The 16,958-nt window shown below is 54.3% G+C and overlaps 6 protein-coding genes and 1 non-coding gene across 7 annotated transcripts; 5 read left to right on the top strand and 2 right to left on the bottom strand.

Moving 5' to 3' along the window:
- Positions 1 to 83: 83 nt before the first annotated feature.
- BDP55DRAFT_695941 (uncharacterized protein) lies at positions 84 to 2,166 on the top strand (the record flags this gene model as incomplete). Its single annotated transcript, XM_060577530.1, has 6 exons — positions 84 to 323; positions 424 to 482; positions 543 to 831; positions 1,542 to 1,937; positions 1,997 to 2,083; positions 2,137 to 2,166. 6 exons carry the CDS (start codon positions 84 to 86, stop codon positions 2,164 to 2,166), a joined length of 1,101 nt encoding a protein of 366 aa, XP_060426713.1.
- A 632-nt stretch (positions 2,167 to 2,798) lies between these two features.
- On the top strand, positions 2,799 to 3,809 carry BDP55DRAFT_731209 (Alpha/Beta hydrolase protein; the record flags this gene model as incomplete). The annotated part of the gene is made up of 1 exon (XM_060579787.1): positions 2,799 to 3,809. One exon carries the CDS (start codon positions 2,799 to 2,801, stop codon positions 3,807 to 3,809), a length of 1,011 nt encoding a protein of 336 aa, XP_060426712.1.
- A 1,893-nt stretch (positions 3,810 to 5,702) lies between these two features.
- On the top strand, positions 5,703 to 6,533 carry BDP55DRAFT_634720 (uncharacterized protein; the record flags this gene model as incomplete). Its single annotated transcript, XM_060572699.1, has 2 exons — positions 5,703 to 5,959; positions 6,203 to 6,533. The coding sequence occupies 2 exons, from the start codon at positions 5,703 to 5,705 to the stop codon at positions 6,531 to 6,533; spliced, it is 588 nt and encodes a 195-aa protein (XP_060426711.1).
- Positions 6,534 to 7,660: 1,127 nt separating this feature from the next.
- BDP55DRAFT_t255 lies at positions 7,661 to 7,741 on the top strand. Its single transcript has one exon. It is a non-coding gene; the product is annotated as a tRNA-Gly (tRNA).
- Positions 7,742 to 8,424: 683 nt separating this feature from the next.
- Positions 8,425 to 10,684, bottom strand: BDP55DRAFT_731207 (major facilitator superfamily domain-containing protein; the record flags this gene model as incomplete). Its single annotated transcript, XM_060579786.1, has 3 exons — positions 8,425 to 9,685; positions 9,741 to 10,467; positions 10,531 to 10,684. 3 exons carry the CDS (start codon positions 10,682 to 10,684, stop codon positions 8,425 to 8,427), a joined length of 2,142 nt encoding a protein of 713 aa, XP_060426710.1.
- A 2,185-nt stretch (positions 10,685 to 12,869) lies between these two features.
- Positions 12,870 to 13,561, top strand: BDP55DRAFT_695938 (uncharacterized protein; the record flags this gene model as incomplete). Its single annotated transcript, XM_060577529.1, has 2 exons — positions 12,870 to 13,030; positions 13,099 to 13,561. 2 exons carry the CDS (start codon positions 12,870 to 12,872, stop codon positions 13,559 to 13,561), a joined length of 624 nt encoding a protein of 207 aa, XP_060426709.1.
- Positions 13,562 to 13,738: 177 nt separating this feature from the next.
- Positions 13,739 to 14,257, bottom strand: BDP55DRAFT_557903 (uncharacterized protein; the record flags this gene model as incomplete). The annotated part of the gene is made up of 2 exons (XM_060569742.1): positions 13,739 to 13,965; positions 14,044 to 14,257. 2 exons carry the CDS (start codon positions 14,255 to 14,257, stop codon positions 13,739 to 13,741), a joined length of 441 nt encoding a protein of 146 aa, XP_060426708.1.
- Between the last annotated feature and the right edge of the window lie 2,701 nt (positions 14,258 to 16,958).

The raw sequence follows: 16,958 nt of genomic DNA, 5'->3' as shown, positions 1-16,958 counted from the left end.
GCTCCCACCACCACCACCACCACCAACAAACGCACCCCGCAGCTAACAATTTTTTTCTTCCCCTCGGTTCAGCAGTCGACAAAATGGCCAACCCCCGCGTTGAAGAGCTTCCCGATGACGAGACCAAGAAGGTCTCCGTCGAGGAGCACGAGGACGAGAGCTCCGACTCCGAGATTGAGGGCGAGGATGCCGAGGGCCTTCCCTCCGGCTCCACCGCCGTCATCCACTCCCGCAACGAGAAGAAGGCCCGCAAGGCTCTCGAGAAGCTGCACCTGACCAGAGTGCAGGGCATCACCCGCGTCACTCTCCGCCGCCCCAAGAACGTGAGTTTTGTGGAATTAGATGGTCTGGCCGTTGTTGGTTGTGGTGGTGGCACGGCGCGATGCGGGGGGCCATATTGAGCAAGGCTGACCCACGTCCCAGATCCTTTTCGTCATCAACAGCCCCGAGGTCTACAAGTCCCCCAACAGCAATACCTACATGTAAGTAGCATGCTGCGCTATGGACCATGCGATGTATGGAAGCTGACATGTGTGTTCAAGCGTCTTCGGTGAAGCCAAGATTGAGGACCTCAACGCTACTGCCCAGCAGGCCGCCGCCCAGCAGCTCGCCGCTGCTGGTGGTGAGCACGACCACGCCGGCCACGACCACTCCAGCCACGGCAAGGCCGTCGAGGCTGACGCCGAGGCCAAGAAGGACGAGGAGGAGGATGATGGTGAGGAGGTTGATGCCGAGGGCATCGAGGACAAGGATATCGAGCTCGTCATGACCCAGGCCAACGTCAGCCGGAAGAAGGCCATCAAGGCCCTGAAGGAGAACGACAACGATATCGTTAACTCTATTATGGCATTGAGTATTTAGCGACGGCCCCGGCCAAAGGTAGTTTCTCAAAATCTCGACACGACAAAAAGGACGGAACGGGTTGGCATGTACAATTCCCAGGGAGTTGACTCCGAAAAGTCTCTTTCGCAATGAGAGGTCATGATAATCGGCGCTTTCTTGCATTCTAGAAACTGCGCCTACAACATGTGTGATGTGTGATTGGCGGTTGCCAAATCGTGGGTTGAGTTTTTGCTTGAAATACCTCTAGAGTCTGTTCAGCCTCATCCGGTTGAATTTACAGCTACCCCTCGATCTGGCGGGAATTGGCTCAGACCGAATTCGCAAAAGCCGGGAGAGCTTAGCCCCACCACTGAACCGTTCGTTCCCGCGCAACCAACCACATCCGACCCCAGGATATTCGGACGGAGTCGGATCACGTGATTATCCGCGTGACAAAGTTCATCCCGGCTCTTTCTCTGCTCTCCGTTCGGCAAAGTCAATCATCATCCTCACGACGACGCAACTCCCTCTCCACTCCCCCGAACGCTCAACAAATCTTTCAAAATGGCCGCAGTACGTGTATCCCATCGAGAGCCACTCGAGTCTCGTCGCCGATTGATGCGATTCCCGTCGATGCAGCCAATTGGGTCACGCACCCGCGCATCCGCTCCCTTGAAGCTGGGGCACCTGAGCTAATTTCTCTCCTTGTCCTGCAACAGCGAAGCGCAGCTCTCAAGCTCGACTGGGCCAAGGTCACCACCTCCCTCGGCCTCAAGGGCCAGACCGCCGCCTCCCTCCAGGCTTTCAAGCAGCGCAACGAGAACGCCCGCCGCAGGGTCCAGCAGCTGTCGGAGCTCCCCACGACCGTCGACTTCGCTCAGTACCGTTCCGTCCTCAAGAACCAGGCCGTCATCGATGAGATCGAGAAGCGCTTCTCCGCCTTCAAGCCCGCCACCTACGACGTTTCCCGCCAGATTAAGGCCATCGAGGCCTTTGAGGTCGAGGCTGTCAAGAACGCCGAGGCCACTAAGCAGAAGGTCGACCTCGAGCTCAAGGACCTCGAGAAGACCCTGACCAACATCGAGTCCGCTCGCCCCTTCGAGGACCTCACCGTCGTACGTACCGTCGGAATACGTGGAGGATGTGGATGGTCACATGCTTATTATGACTACAGGACGACGTCGCCGCCGCCGAGCCCTCAATCGACGAGAAGACCTCCCAGCTCGTCTCCAAGGGCCGCTGGACCGTTCCGGGATACAAGGTACGGTCAAATCACCAATTTGATATGCTTCGATATACTGATACCCTCTGTAGGAGAAGTTCGGCGATCTTTCCGTGCTATAGACGCATTCGTTCTTCGATTCCCTTTGTGTACTCTAGCATTGTAGATAGGCGATCGGTCCAAGGGGAGGGAATCAACCCAGTGGACATTAATATCGACCTGCTGTACCAAGCGCTCTGCCCATCTTATGATGTACTCGTTCATCTTGAGCAGTCAACTCTGCAGAATTGGGTTGACGGATGCTGATCTCGGTTGAAATTTTCCGGTTCGGAGTTCGTTTCCTCGGCGCTAACCTCAGCGGTGGCCCTTCACCGAGGCGCCAAGCTCAACAACATGACCGTCCGCACGGCTCGTCCAGTAAAGGCTATGCATTCGGTCACTCCATATTTGCGCGGTAAGTATCAGGATTTTGACATGTTATGATCTAGTTCTCAGGGCCGAGCTCACACTTGCCCGGCTCCCCGGAACTACGGCCGGATAAACGGGATCTCGTCGCGACAACAACAACCCGGAAGCCCCGATTTCCCCACTATCCGGCCTCGAGTCTAACCTCACCTCACAAAACATCTCAACACCAACGACGCGTATAAAACATGTAGTATCCTTCGCTCTTGACCCTCAAGGTCCAACTTATCCATTTGGTCGATTTAGTGCTGCTGTCCATTTCTGATCACACACATTTCACTCACTCATCATGGACTCACTAAACCATCTCATCCTCAAAGAGGCACCTCCCCTTGATCCCGCCTGGCTAGCGTACGAGGAAGAAGTAAAGGCCAAAGGCCCAAAGAAGACATACGCATCACCCCTCGCCCGCCAGCCTGTCTACGCAGAAGAATGCAGACAGCTCAATGCTCGCATGCTCGCCCCCGGCGCACCATACCACCACCTGTCAAGCGTCACGACGCAGCCACTCAACACCCCCTCGAGTCTAGACCAATTCGCCATCCCGATCCTCCGCTTCTCCAACGACAACAACACCCCCATCAGCGACGAGATCATTGTGGTATACTACCACGGTGGCGGGCTCTACGTCGGCGAGGCAGACAGCGAAGAGCTTTCATGCAGACGCATCGCCAAAGACTTCGAGGGCGCGACGGTGTACTCGGTAGGATACAGACTCATGCCATCATCCCCAGCCTCAACCTGCGTTTCCGACTCTCTCGACGCCTTCCACCGCATCCGCTCCCTCCACCCATCCCCCGCAACCAAGCTCATCATCATCGGCTCTTCCAGCGGCGGCCAGCTTGCCGCCGCCGTCTCGCAAACCGTGCCCCGCGGATCCTTCCACGCTGTCCTCTTGCGCTGTCCAGTCACCAGCGACGGCGGGAGCTCTCTGGACTTCGTGCCTCCCTCCTTGCGATACGCCTATACCTCGCCCACCTCGCCGTCTTTCGTCACGAGCCTGTTGGGCGTCTTCTCGCGCGCCGTGCCGCGTGACGGGCTGGAGAGCATGCCGCTTGAGGCCGGGGCGGAGACGCTGGCTGCGCTGCCGAGGACGTGGGTGCAGGTTTGTAGTAATGATACGCTGTACTCTGATGGTGTTTGTTATGCGATGGCGCTGGCGGGGGCGGGTGTCGAGGTGGAGGTTGAGGTTGTGAGGGGGTGGCCTCATACGTTTTGGTTGAAGGCGCCTTGGTTGGCGAGGGCTGTTGAGGCGGAGGAGGAGATGGTTCGTGGATTGAGGTGGGTTCTTGGGAGGTGAAGATGCAGTGAGGGTGTTCTTCTGGCGTGTAGCTTGGTTCGGGATTGTGAAGCGTGGCTATGGAGAGGCAGATCTTGAGAAGCTGTCTTGAAGGGTCGATCCACGTGTCTCGCGATCATGGGAAACAAAACGACGAGGGATGCCATCGTTGGGCTCGTACTATCTGGGTGACCCATCGTGGTGATCTGGTTTTTTTCTTGTGGTGATCACGTCCCGTCTGTGAAGACTCAGGCCTCTCGCGAAGGAGCACATCTTGCTTGGCCTGTCATTCTGCTGAGATGAGGCAGTCTTGCGAGACGAAGGCAATATGTCGATCGGGCGAAGTCCAGAAATCTTGCGTGCCCCTGCATTTCGTGAAGAGATGTCAGTACACTATAGACAAGCTACGAGAGGAAGGCGTTAAATTTTCTTGAGACAACACTTCGCTTTTGGTGTGGAGAATTGGGAGAGGCATCGGTCAGATCCGCAAGGTTTTGGCTGACGTATAGCACTTTCTTGGCAGGTACTCGTTTTCGTGCGTTGACGGCATAGAGCCAACGCCGCGCTTGAGGCTCTTGGCTCGCTGTTCCTTACGTATGAGGCTCAGGACGATTGACGACTCGGATAGAGACTGAACTTGATTTTGGGAGCTTCCCTCTGCGCCTCTTATACTGCTTTGGATCCAAGACGAGAGAGATGCGGTCTCAAGGAGTCTCGCCGCCCGGTCGGTAGAGGGTGACGAAGGTGCGGTGGGTTGGCATTCTGCGTGTATAGATGACGCTGGAGATTTGACTGTCGAATCCCGTGAACGAAGGAACTGGGTTTTGATTTCTAGACTTCCGACATAAACGTATTTGTTCTTTCTACAGATACCAGTGAGCCATGGAGAAGACTGGCTGTGACCATGATTCCCGAGAGTGATAGATACTTAGGAGTCTCGTCATATTGAGCTTGTGCGTTTCACATCGAAGGCCCTGTTGTTTTCCTTCCCCCTCTGTGATGGTACTACTGAGCCAGCTAATCCGGATGAGGACCCAGTAGAGAGGAGATCAGCTTTCATGACCTGGCTTGGCATTATCGACATCATCGAAAGTTAAGTTGATAAACCTCCGATTGATATGCTCGATGAAATTAAGAAGCAGCTCAAGACTGGCTACGAGTATTAGAGGAGCACTATTGGTAAAATGAATGGAAAGAAGGGCTGGTCTTACCTTCCCCAGAAAATATCACTCGGCAACGATGGGTTCATGGAGCCGGAAAGGCTCAACTAAAACAATGCTGCAATTTGGTCTGACGGAAGGCCTCCTCTACACAATGCAATGAGCTATACTATTTCTTGAGATCAATGCATATGATTGGAAAGATCTCTCGGTGAACCTCATTCTTAGTTGTTCGCATACAAAAGACCATCAATGGGTCCAAGTCGCGATCTTGCAGCTCCAGATGGTCTAGGCATTTCGAGATACCTGCCGTATTAAGAGAATAGATTGGAAGGAAGGAGCTACTTGTTTCCTTGAGGACTTCCTTTGAGAATATTATTATCACATGACTGGCCGTCACCTAGCTGGCAAAAGATAACAACTTGGGATTTCACTCACCGCCAACACACGTGCAACTATTCACATCCCACCCTTTTATTCCCTCTTTTGGTAGTCGATCCCTCCTTCCTACTGCTTTTCTCTGCTCTTTCCTTGTCAACCTCTCTCACACTGCCTGGGTGACCCGCCAGAATTATTCCGCCCGCCAGCCAGCAGATTATTTTGTCCCCTTCTTCTTCCCTCCACCCACCACACTCACTCACTTCTTCACCCACACAACAATCCATCTGCGAGAGTATTTTTGTCTCTCAGAATCCAAACAATCAGAATCACCAACAAATCCCAACAATCACTCCATCCACTACTGACATTCACAATGGCTGGTGAAAACGGTGACGCTCGTCGCAAGGGAGGCGAGTACTCGACCAACCCCAACACACAGCGCACTCGAACCTACCTGGCCAACCAGACTCCTGAGCAGAAGGCGCTCAAGTCCAAGGTCTTCTCCGAGTATCGTGCCTTCCGCACCACCTGCATCAAGCGCGCCAACATGTCCGACTACATCTACGAGCGTGACCGCGATACCAAGGTCAAGATGCTGTCCGACTCTCTCAATACCCTGGTTGCGAACCGGTAAGCAGTGCTCTCCTTTGTCTCATTACCTTACCTTCAATCAGTCCTGTACTTACTATTTCTTGCACTTCTTATCATTACTACCCACCGTTCCTGTGTTTTGCCTTCAACAAATTTCACATTTCCCATTATTTGCACTTCCCATCATGTCTACCCCCCGCTCCTAGCCTTCACCTTCTCATGCGGCTACACGTGTGAAACCGCATCCCTGGGGAAGAAAGACACACTGACAATGAATAATAGCACTGCCCGCAATATCCAGTACATGGGCCAGTCTGTCAAGCGCTTCGCCGAGCGCTACCATGACAAGGCGTTCCTCCGGAGCGTGGAGCAGGCCAATGCCCTCCCCCAGGGCGGCCTCTCCACTGGCTCCTCTCCTGAGAGCCAAACTGGCATCACCAACCCCAGCCAGCTTCAGGACCCTGAGGAGGAGGGCGCCAACAATGGCGACACTGTGGTCTCTGAACTCTCTGAGGAGTTGACCACCATCAGCCAGCTTCTCAACATGCAGGCCAGAGCCACTATGGAGACCTACAACGGCCTGACTGACATCATGCACGACCTCGGCTTCTAAGGAAGCACTACATGTACTTTGGGCACGCTACACACCCTTGGGTTGAACTGTCTCCTGCTCTTGGCGAGTCTTCTTGGGCTTTCTGTTTTTCTTTTCCGGTTCCGACTTGGGATATACGATGGAAGGGTTTGGGAAGGAGTGCTGGATTGAGAACGCCCCGGTGGACTACATGCGACGGCTTGGAATCGCGATACCAGACAGGCTTTGAGGAAATGTGAATGAAGGACATATTCGCCGCCTGAACAGTCACCTTGCCATGAGATCAATTGATGCATGTGAGATGTGATACGAGATAAGCCTTTTGCTAGACACAGCGATTTACGACACATCTACTTTCTGCTAGTGACGTTTTCTACGGTATTGCGCGATCTACGCGACACGAGTGAGTGAGGCCTCTCTTCTGCATCGTGGCCGGACACGTGCATTCTCCCATTGCGCGTGTCTGACAGGTAAACTGGGCTGAAGGTGACAAGTTCAGAAATGATGGTCGTTGAGGAGGGGAACATGACGGGAGGTAAAGCATGACTCGAGTACCCGCCGAGCCTCCATGCATGCATGTGCAAGGAACCTTGTGTTATTGTTCTCAGCCCAAGTCGCTGGACAACGGCTGAGTCGACGCGGCAGACCTCATCGTGTAAGCTCCTTCTCCCCACTTACCACCGACGCATGCGAGATGAGGCCGGGCTCGCGGAGGGGATGATAATTTAATAGTATTGATACAGCGGCTACTCAGAATGCTTGAGTTTGATTGGTTGCATATTCAGCTGTTGAGCTGGGCTTGTTTCTTGCAATGGAAGGGTCCATGTCGATATGACAGCGTGGTACTTCGTCGTCGGATGGAGGATGTCAGATTAAAGTCCAATTGAGGTGGTTTTAGTATTACAGCGCGCCGGGTGGAACATGACCCACAAACGCCGACGCGGTCCCCACAGGGTTGCACCACAGGTCCGTGACGACCCCATGTTCCAGGTGGGGTCCGGCGGGCCGGGCGGAGACTGACGACTCACGAAAATGCAAAAATCACCTTTTCTTCTCTGCTTTCTTACCAAAATGTATCCACAAAGCCCAACATGATTCTGCCCTGGCCTGACAAACACGCATCCACAAGAGACTCGATGAAGCGAGCCGCGCCGATGGTTTAGTGGTAAAATTCTCCGTTGCCATCCAGCAGCGTCGGGGAGCCGGGGGTTCGATTCCCCCTCGGCGCAAGAACGATCGCGAGTCTTTCTTTTTGCAGGTCTGCGGCATGCGTCCAACTTTATGAGGAGACTTTGGACCACTTCCACCAAGTCTTTCCCTTGTATTCACGAAATGAGCAGCAGGAAGGTACCTTTGATAAGGTAGGTAGGTAGCTGAATTGAAGGGATGGGGAGAGGGTTCCGGACCCCTCAATTGTCACCCGGCATAACGCAAAAGGTCGAAAAACATGCATTCAAGACCTCATATCCCATCAGTCTTCATCCACAAGCCGGCGTCTACGAGTCAACTCCATACTCTACTCCGCCCTCAAACACCCACAAAGGCAGAGCCACCGGAAACAAGCCAGAACAGAATTCATATCCCTCCCACAAGTGACATCTCGATAGCATTCAAAAGCGCCAAACCCTCGGGGTAATCGACTTCTTCTAGATTTGATGGGCTTCTTCTGAGACTTGTTCTAGGTCATATAAACTCTAAAGGTATCATGAGATAAATGTTGACAAAAAAGACCACATGTAAATCCCCCTTGAATGCAAAAGTCATCGAAAGCCAATCATTCGTTGGGATACCCCATCCAGTGGTGGATAAAACTTGTAAGACGCTGTGATGCAATGCAAATGCAGATCCCGTAAACTCCAACTCCATGCAGGGAATTTCAGCAAGACAGAAAATAAACCAGGTAATGTTCTCATTAGAACTTCTCCATAAAGTTCTTCCTCACAGTCCACATGCGCGCCCGCTTCCCGTAAATGAACATGGGAATCGTGGCAAACAGGAAAATGAGCTGGATAACGCCCAACCAGATAAACACCATCTTGGGTCCGTCCGAGCTAAGCCAGTGCGTGACAAACAGACTAAACACGAGACCGTGGAAAATATTCTTGCTAAAATTGAGCGTGACGAGCGCCTCGCCCGCGTACTGCCGGTAGCTGTCGACGCAAAAGGTAATGGATGTCGTGGACCCCAGCGTGCAGCCAAACGAGATGAGGCCGAAGAAGACGGTCGGTACAATCCAGTGATCCCGCTCCTGCGCGGACCAGCCGAAGCCCATGAGGCCGATGACGGTGGTCACGAGGACCGGCGCCGCCATGACAAGGCGAAACTCTGGCTCGTAGAGGCCGCCGTTGCGGCGTGCCATGGCCTTGACGATGATGTCGCTTACTTTTCCTGCGACGGCGGTGCCGAGGATGCCGCCGATAAAGGGGGATAGGTAGACGAGACCTGTCTGAAGGGCGTTAAAGTTGTACGACGCGCGATCGCGGTAGATGAGAGCGACCGACTCGGAGACAACGATGAGCCAGCCGACGGATAGGGAGTAGACTGCGGCAGACCACAGTACGGCGGGGTAGGCAAAGAGGACAAAGGGCCGGAGCATGACCTTGAACCAGCTGTCATGGTTCAGACGGCCGTTCCAAGGCTTGAGCTGCTCGGTGAAGGATTTCGCGGGTTGGTGGCGGAGAGTGTGGGTGTAGGCTAGAGCTTTTGGTGGTGAGTTGACGTCGGAAGCTTGCATTTTGAACTTTTCGCTCTCCACAGCTGGAGCGTTGTGGAAGTAATCCGATCCGGAGGTGGGTGTTCCGGACGCACCAGATGTCCGAGAGACGGGCACTGGTTGGGAAGAGTCCGGTGTCTCGTCCTTGGCGTCTTTCACCTTCTTGTCGATACCGTCATCCTGCTTCTCATTTGGGCCTGGTGCGAATCCAACGTGAAGGTCCTTGTGCGGATGCGAAGCAACGTGCGGCGACTGTGGTGCAGGGCTTGTGGGAGCTACAACGGCATCTTCATGAGCGTCATGGACCTGGGGAACATGATGGCGTGATGAAAATCGACGAGAAAAGCTCGGTCTGCGGGATGGCTTTCGTGACTTGGGGAGCGGGGTTCGGTCCCAGAAGGTCTCCGGCACGAACAGAAATAGGAGCACGCCACAGAAGGCGACAATCATGGCCACAATCCTATCGACATATTAGCACTGGAGTCATGTGAATTTTGTGTGTGCGAATGGCTTACCAGAAAGTCCAACGCCATCCAAGACCTTGAATGATGAGGGCACTGATGAGTGGGATAAGGTTCTTGCCGCCGAGCAGCAGGAGTGTGTATATGCCGATTCGGAACGCTCTCTCATGAAGGAAGAAAATTTCGGCAATGGTGGCCGAGGGAAGACACTCTACGGGACTGACAGCGATACCTTGAAAGATTCTGGCCAAGATGAGAGAGGTAAAGTTGGGTGACAAAGCCGCCCACACGGAGCTGAGGATGAAAATGACGGAGCTAAAGAGGTAGACGGGCCTCTTTCCGTATAGAATAGCCGTCGGAGAAAATATGACGGAGCCGAGGCCCATGCCCATCATGTACAGACCAGTGGTCAGGGAGACTGTCTCTGTCTCGATGTGGTAGTCCTCGGCAACGTTGGTGAAGCCGGCGGCAAGCAAGGGGGTCATGCCACCACCGACCATGCAGTAGAAACCAAGAGACAGCAGAGCGCAATCACGTCGCCATGAAGGCCAGTTGAGAGGGTCATTTGCAGATTCTTCGGGCTGGGGGTTGAGGATGATTCCGTCCTTGGTCGTCTTTGCATCGGGCTCTGGTGGGGCCGCGTTGGCCGGAGATTGGCGGCCGGTTGGTGTGTCTACCGGCTCCGGGAAACCAGTGGGGATAGACGAGTGAGAGGTCCTTGCGGGCGCATTGCGTAAGCCGAGCGGCTCGTTGCGATGCGCAGCGAGGAGGAGCACAGAACCTGCAGGTTGTCAACTTGGTGGCCTTGGCATGGGCGCGGGAAACCGAAAAGGGGGTTGCATACCAGGGACTTCAATCGTTTTGGGGTCGTTGAGAACACCCATACTCCATCTTGGAATATTGGCATTCTCGTCATCTGTGGCTTCGGCACTGTCGGATTTGTTCTTGTTGCCAAAGACGCCACCGAAGCGGCTCTTCCACGTGAGAACGCCCGCCATTTTGAGATGTTCTACAGGCGGTCTTCCCAACCAGGAATGGCAGTGCCAAGGAACTCTGTTTGCTGTCGTTTTGGTCGACTACAATGGCAAGCTATGCGGACTTTGTTGTTGGGGAAGGGGGAATGAAGAAGAACAAGCAGAAGGGTCAGGTGGAGGAAAGGCGGATGTCCTTGGGCACGAGGGGTCGACAGAAGATTTGTCCTAAAATCGGTCGAGCATAGTTTGTCTGGTTCGACCGTGCATCCAAAAAAAGATGAGATAAGGTTGCAGATGTCCAAGAGCCGGATGAAGGAAGATGCCGAGGCAGTACGACTATGCGCTTTGAGAAGAAATGCAAATTCTTCTGGAAAGCCCTGCGCCGGTGCGAGGCGATAAGTGCGAAGGCGGTGAGAAGCGACAACGCTGGAAAGAGACACTGAAGGGAGGAGAGGAGAGGAGATGAGCGGGAGATATGGGGTAGAAAAAGTGTTGGTGCAACGAAGCCGCACTTTGAGCCTTGGAGGATGGCGGCGATAGCCTTGGTCGACAAAGGAGGTGAGGAAAAAGGGCCACATGTCCAACTCCAAGTCCCCCCCATGGGCCCCAACAGCCAATACACGTCTGCATGCTGGCCCCGGATTGCAGGACCCCTAAAAGCGAGGCTAAAATCCCATGCTCAAGTCAGTGAGTGACTTGGGTAAGTGGGTGACCTGGGTGCTGGGCGCATCTTCTCCACTTGGACCATGTGAATCAGCGGTCGAAGATGGTGGCGGAGGCGGTGACACCAGATCCATCATCCAAGGAATATCCAATAATCCAACTTCCATGATCCAACTTCCAACATCCCATCATCCATCGCTGTGCGGGTGACGCGTGACTCCAGCGTTGCTGAGTATAGCCGTCCTGTGTCCAGTCGCCGAGCGTTGAGACTCGGGAGAGTACAAAGTCTGGTAGCTTAGGCATTCGTCAATGTCTTGGGGTCTCGGAGCAACCCGAGCAGCGCCAGACGACCACCACCACCACCACCATGGCACCATCTGCATGTTTGCTCGCCTCTGCTGATCTCGGGCTCGGATGTAATGGAGGTTTCTTGTTTCCCCCCCAAAGTGAGACCGACCCCATGGTGAGATTCGTGGTGGATGGATGGGATGGGATGGAATGTGTTATTTTGCTGCGGCCTGCCCGTCGCATAAAGAAAGGTTGGGTGAATTGTGTGTCTGATGTAGAGACGTTGGCTTGCGCCGCGATTAAAATGCGGCTGAGTGCTTGACGGAAAATAAGACAAGGAACAATTAACTGGGAACCTCGTCAGGCAAGGACTACGGAGTACCACCTACCTGGCATGGCAAGCCTGGGCAGTAACGCAGAGTGCGAAGCTGAAGACAAAAAACAGCAGGCGCCATGTCTGGGCGCCCAGGATGCACCTGCAAGTACTTGCCTTACCAAACCGCACTTGCCGTTGGTGCCCTCACCCTCACTCCTTTAGTCCTTCCTTCCCTGGGAGCCCAAGGTGGACAGGACCCCTGCAGAATCTTGCTTATGTCATGCAGCCTCTCTCTCTCTCTCTCTCTCTCTCTCTCTCTCTCCCTCTCAAGGCAAGGTGCCCGTGCCCTGCCTCTCACAATGCTCCTTGGTGCCTCAACGTCATCGTGCGTGAGAATATCCAACCCCACATTCCCACGCCGCCTTTCCCAATGGAGCCTGCCGTGGTTTAAGCGTGACCGCGTCTGTCAGGAAGGAAGGTGCACATTGCACACCCACAACACCCACGACACCCACGCTGCAGCTCCTGTCGATTTCGATTGCTACCGAACCTCCAGATGAACGTCGGATTTCCCCGTCATTGACAACGGCAACTAAGATTCCAGCATTCCTCCAGCCTCCTCGACTAAGCTGTCCAGCTGCTCGGAAACCCGTTGACGCTACAAAACGATCCATCCACCACCCTGTTCTCTATCGAACCACTTGCTCCAAAGATATCTTTTTTACCTTAGCTTGCTCCATTCTACGTACTCCGACAGCTGCCACCTGCAGCCCTCCACTCGTTCCTGTCCAAGACTTCTGTCGCATTTCAGCGTTACGACTCGCATCACGACACATCACGGGATAATCTGCGACGACGTCAGTCGGCAGCACACTGCATACATCCTTGGCATCTGAGCAGCCCAACGTAACCAAACAATTGACATCACTATTCACAATCACCATGCAACTGCTAAGACATGCCGCCCGCACCGCTTTCCGGGGCTGCAACATCAACCTCACGAATGGCACCCGCATACCGCTCCCCAAGCAATCCATCTCTGCCGCCGTTGCCCACTTCTCCATGTCTCGTACCAGCCCGGCCAAAAACCAGATCTACGCATCGTAAGTGGGCCGCTGCAGATTCTCCAACCTGCCTATCCAATCCTTGCCCTGCCCTCTCCTCTAGATAGCACTCGCCCGCTAACCTCTGCTTCTGGCGCCAGTGTCCGCCGTCCTGATGACTTCCACACCTATCAACTGCTTTCCTCCTCCTCTCGCACACCATTGATAACATTGTGGACCACGTCTTGGTGCGGGACTTGTCGAGTCGTGGCTCCTCTCATACAATCCATCGTAGAGTCTGGTGTCGGTGAAGCGGAGGGCGGCGTAGGCTACTGCACCGTCGAATTCGACTCTCCCGACGTCATGAGCGGAGGATTGGGCATGACCTACATGATCACCTCCATCCCGACTTTGCTGAGCTTCGACAACCAAGAGGCCCAAATACAGACCAAGGTTCACGATGCCAAGAAGTTGACAGACCGCGCTTTCCTCGAAGAGTGGATCAGGTCTGAGGCTCGGCGGCACGGCCAGCGCGGAGGTGGCGGAGGATCCGGCGGCGTCTTTGGCGGGCTGTTTGGAGGTTTCAAATGATCAAGACGGACGGTCGGTCAGTCACCAATCGGACGTGCTTCCAGCGAAACCATGTGCCTGGTCCATCTGCCGGCACGAGGCAGACAAGGCTACCGAACGTGATCAAAACGAAACGCTCATCATTCGGCTGGTCGTTGACTAATAATGCAATACACTCGATCCCACCAAATATCTCTCTCAAGGCGTGAAGAACACCTCCTCGACGGGCTTCCACCACGCCGGCTCGCCAGCTTCACTGCTTACAGCGCCGGGAACCAGAGACTCCTGCCAGCCGTCGGTCATGGCCCACCATTCGCGGACCTTGGGGTTCTCCTTCATCTTCTCCATGTCTCCGGCAAAGTCGTAGCCGACGTACTTCATGGTCGCAAATAGGATGCGTGAGTCGGGCTCGTGCCAAATACTGTCTGCTCAGAGTCAGTCTCTGCGAAGCTCGGGTGGTCCTGCGATGTCGGTGTTGGAGCCGACACTACCGGATGACCTACAATCGACAATGTTGCACTCCTTGATCTGCTTGAGCACCTCAGGCCACACGTTGGCGTGGACCTCCTTGTACTTGTCGATGAACTCGGGCTTGAGCTTCACAATCTGGGCAATGCGACGACCGGGGTTCTTCTGTCTGGAGGATACGGGCGCAGGAGCCTCCACCTCGGTTGGGCTACTGGGCGCGGGGGGAGAAGAACGCTTGTTGGACCACATGATGCTCGTTGGACGCGTTTGAAGGGTTCGTCGTCGATGGCGGAGGTGGTGAAGTTTTTGCTCGCAAAATGTGCTCGGCGGAGGGCTGACCCAAGTGTGTCCCGTGGACTCGGCCGTCGGCCTGGCGAACCTGGAGCGCCTGTTTAGAGCCGATCGATCAGCGGGGGGGTGACTTGGACTCGAGAGTCGACGGCCGGCGGAGAAAACGACGGAACTCGGCCAAGTCGGGGGAAGAATGTCGCGAGGCGGGGCGCGAGGGGTAAACAGAATGCGGGGATTTGGGGAGGGGAACGCCACGGATACTCGTCCACCAACAAACACACTGCGCAGTTACACGGCACACACACACGCACACACACGTACGCTAGGAGTTCTGCAGCGCGGGATGAGGAAACGGGTGGGCAAACAATCGCTACACACGATAATGCACACCTATCTGTTGGAGAGCCGTTGTTGCGACTGTGATGGGTGAAGAGGCCGCAGAGCGACTTGACCAGAGGACACCACGGGTAGGTCTCTCTCTTAAATACTGGCGCCTGAAGTGTATTGTTCTCTTCCGCTTCGTCCGTCGGTCAAATCTCGTCTATGGTGCGGTATGCGATGCGCAATGCGGCAATACGTCGTACGGTTGGGACACGGATTAGTCAACTGCAGCAATCTGTTGAGCGGTACGGAGTAATCGTGGGGGTTGTGATAAATCCGGTTCGCCCGCGCGGTAGACGCACGGCAGGCCCGACAAGCTTCTTATACACTCGTCAACCCAACCCAAACGTGTTCATTCCTCCTCCTCGGTCCAGCAAGCTTGCAGCAGTCGCAGCAAAGCTTCAGTACCGGGGTCCGCGTCAGGTGCTCCACGGTGCCGCACCGTCTGAACTCGACGATGATCTGAGCGTCTCCGGGCGCGTCTCACCCACCTCGCTCAACTTTACGAGTCCTACATCTAGTCAGCCCTCCAACCTTGGTTGATCGCAAGGGCAGGCCGCAGGAGCAACGGCGGATGGGTTGTCAAGGTTCCAGGTCTGGTCTCTGGACGGGTGCTCGAATTAACCCAGCCAGTCAAGTTCCTCCAAGCTACCTTCATCCCTGGCACCTCTCCGACCCTAGTCAGCCCGGGGCTCCGGTCTCGACTCTGATGGAATCTCGAACTCAATACTCCGTACCCCCCACCGAACCGCACTGAGTTCCCTCTTCCAGCCTTGATGGGTTTTAATGATTCTCTAATTGCGGTCCGTACTCTGTGTGATTATCCGCTCCTCAGGGATGTGATTTGTATTACCCGTACCGTGCCGTAGGAGCACCACGTAGCGCGTGTTGCTGGCGTTGCTGTCGGCTTCCAACCCTGACGGGTTTATTAATCTGGCCCGATGGCGCTGACCGAGAGAGGTGACAGGTCAGAGGTGCGCTTGTCGCGTGCGGCGCTGCGGGCGGAGCGGACGTCGGCTATCTGCCCGCATCTGGCGGGGTTCTGATCAGCGAATCATGGCATTCATCCTGTACGGATATGGGTCCGTAGACGATTGACTGCTCTCGTGGTTGCATTGCATGCCAGTGTTTGCCGTGACCTTCTTCTGCTCTCCTTTGCGGGCTTCTGGAGGTACAAGTAGCCTGAATGAGGTTTCATTTTCAAGTGAAAATTAACAGATATATGTATGATTCTTATATTGTAGTCCTGACCCGTCACGCGCACTTTCGAGTTACCTTATGAGCACGTAACACGAATAAGCTTGATATGTTCCATGTTTTCTTTCTTCAATTTTCTTTTGAGGCTTTTCGGGACACGGACTGGTGCCAGATTGTTTGCATGGGATGAGGAGGGGTCTGCGCGGTAAGTGGCAGACCGCTTGGAGGTCGTTTTGGGTAGGGGAAGTTACGGTGAGCTTCTGGTTCTTTTTGAGGACCATTTCCGGATATGGGTAAGGTGAGGTTTGTTTTTTGAGAGACATCGTGGGTTTGATGCGTTTTGAGGGATTTTGGGTAGGTTGTTTTCTGTTTTTTTATCTTTCATCAATTCGAGAAAGATGCCGGTGGAGGTGAAAGAGGGGTTCTTCTTTGTTCGATTCAGAATCAAACCGTTAACGTATGGCATAAGTCCCCCGCAGGAAAGTCATCAACGTAAACGTGTTGAAATACTATCGTGGTAGCAGTGCCAGTTTACGTGTATCAAATCAACACACTGACTTATGTGCTGTATTACACTGGTTCCAGTGGTCCTTTGAACTCCTGTTTTCGGGTTTGATGTGAATATATGAAGGATACTTATACACGACAAGAGCTTGGGTTCGCGCTATCGTATAGTCTATGGCTTGTAGGGATGGATGCCGGGGAGGCCGCTGAGCATGATGAAGTTTGCATCTCAGTGTGACAGGTGAGGCATGGGATGACTGTCACGATGCAATCCGGCGCGGTAATCGAGAGATGTGGCGATATTGGAAGGGGGATTTTTGAAGGATCTGGGTCTGGGTCTGGGTCTGTTTGGGTGAAGTGAGGTGAGTAGTAGCGTGGTGAGAATTCATTCATCCATGTCGGGGGCTTTTGAGTTTGGACTATTTCTCGCGATGCTATGAGTTAAGGCCATGATGTCGGGGGAGTGAGACGTGCTCCTCCGACCCGGAGACCAGAGGAATCTGGATCGAGGCAGCGAGGCTCATGAGACTGTGTAGTCTCGGTCTTGTCTAGCTGTTTTCTTGTAAGATGGATCAAG

The sequence above is a fragment of the Colletotrichum godetiae genome (assembly GCF_030913485.1).
Source record: "Colletotrichum godetiae strain CBS 193.32 chromosome Unknown BDP55scaffold_36, whole genome shotgun sequence".
In the NCBI taxonomy this organism is placed as follows: Eukaryota; Fungi; Ascomycota; class Sordariomycetes; order Glomerellales; family Glomerellaceae; genus Colletotrichum; species Colletotrichum godetiae.
This window is presented reverse-complemented; position numbering and strand designations above follow the sequence as displayed.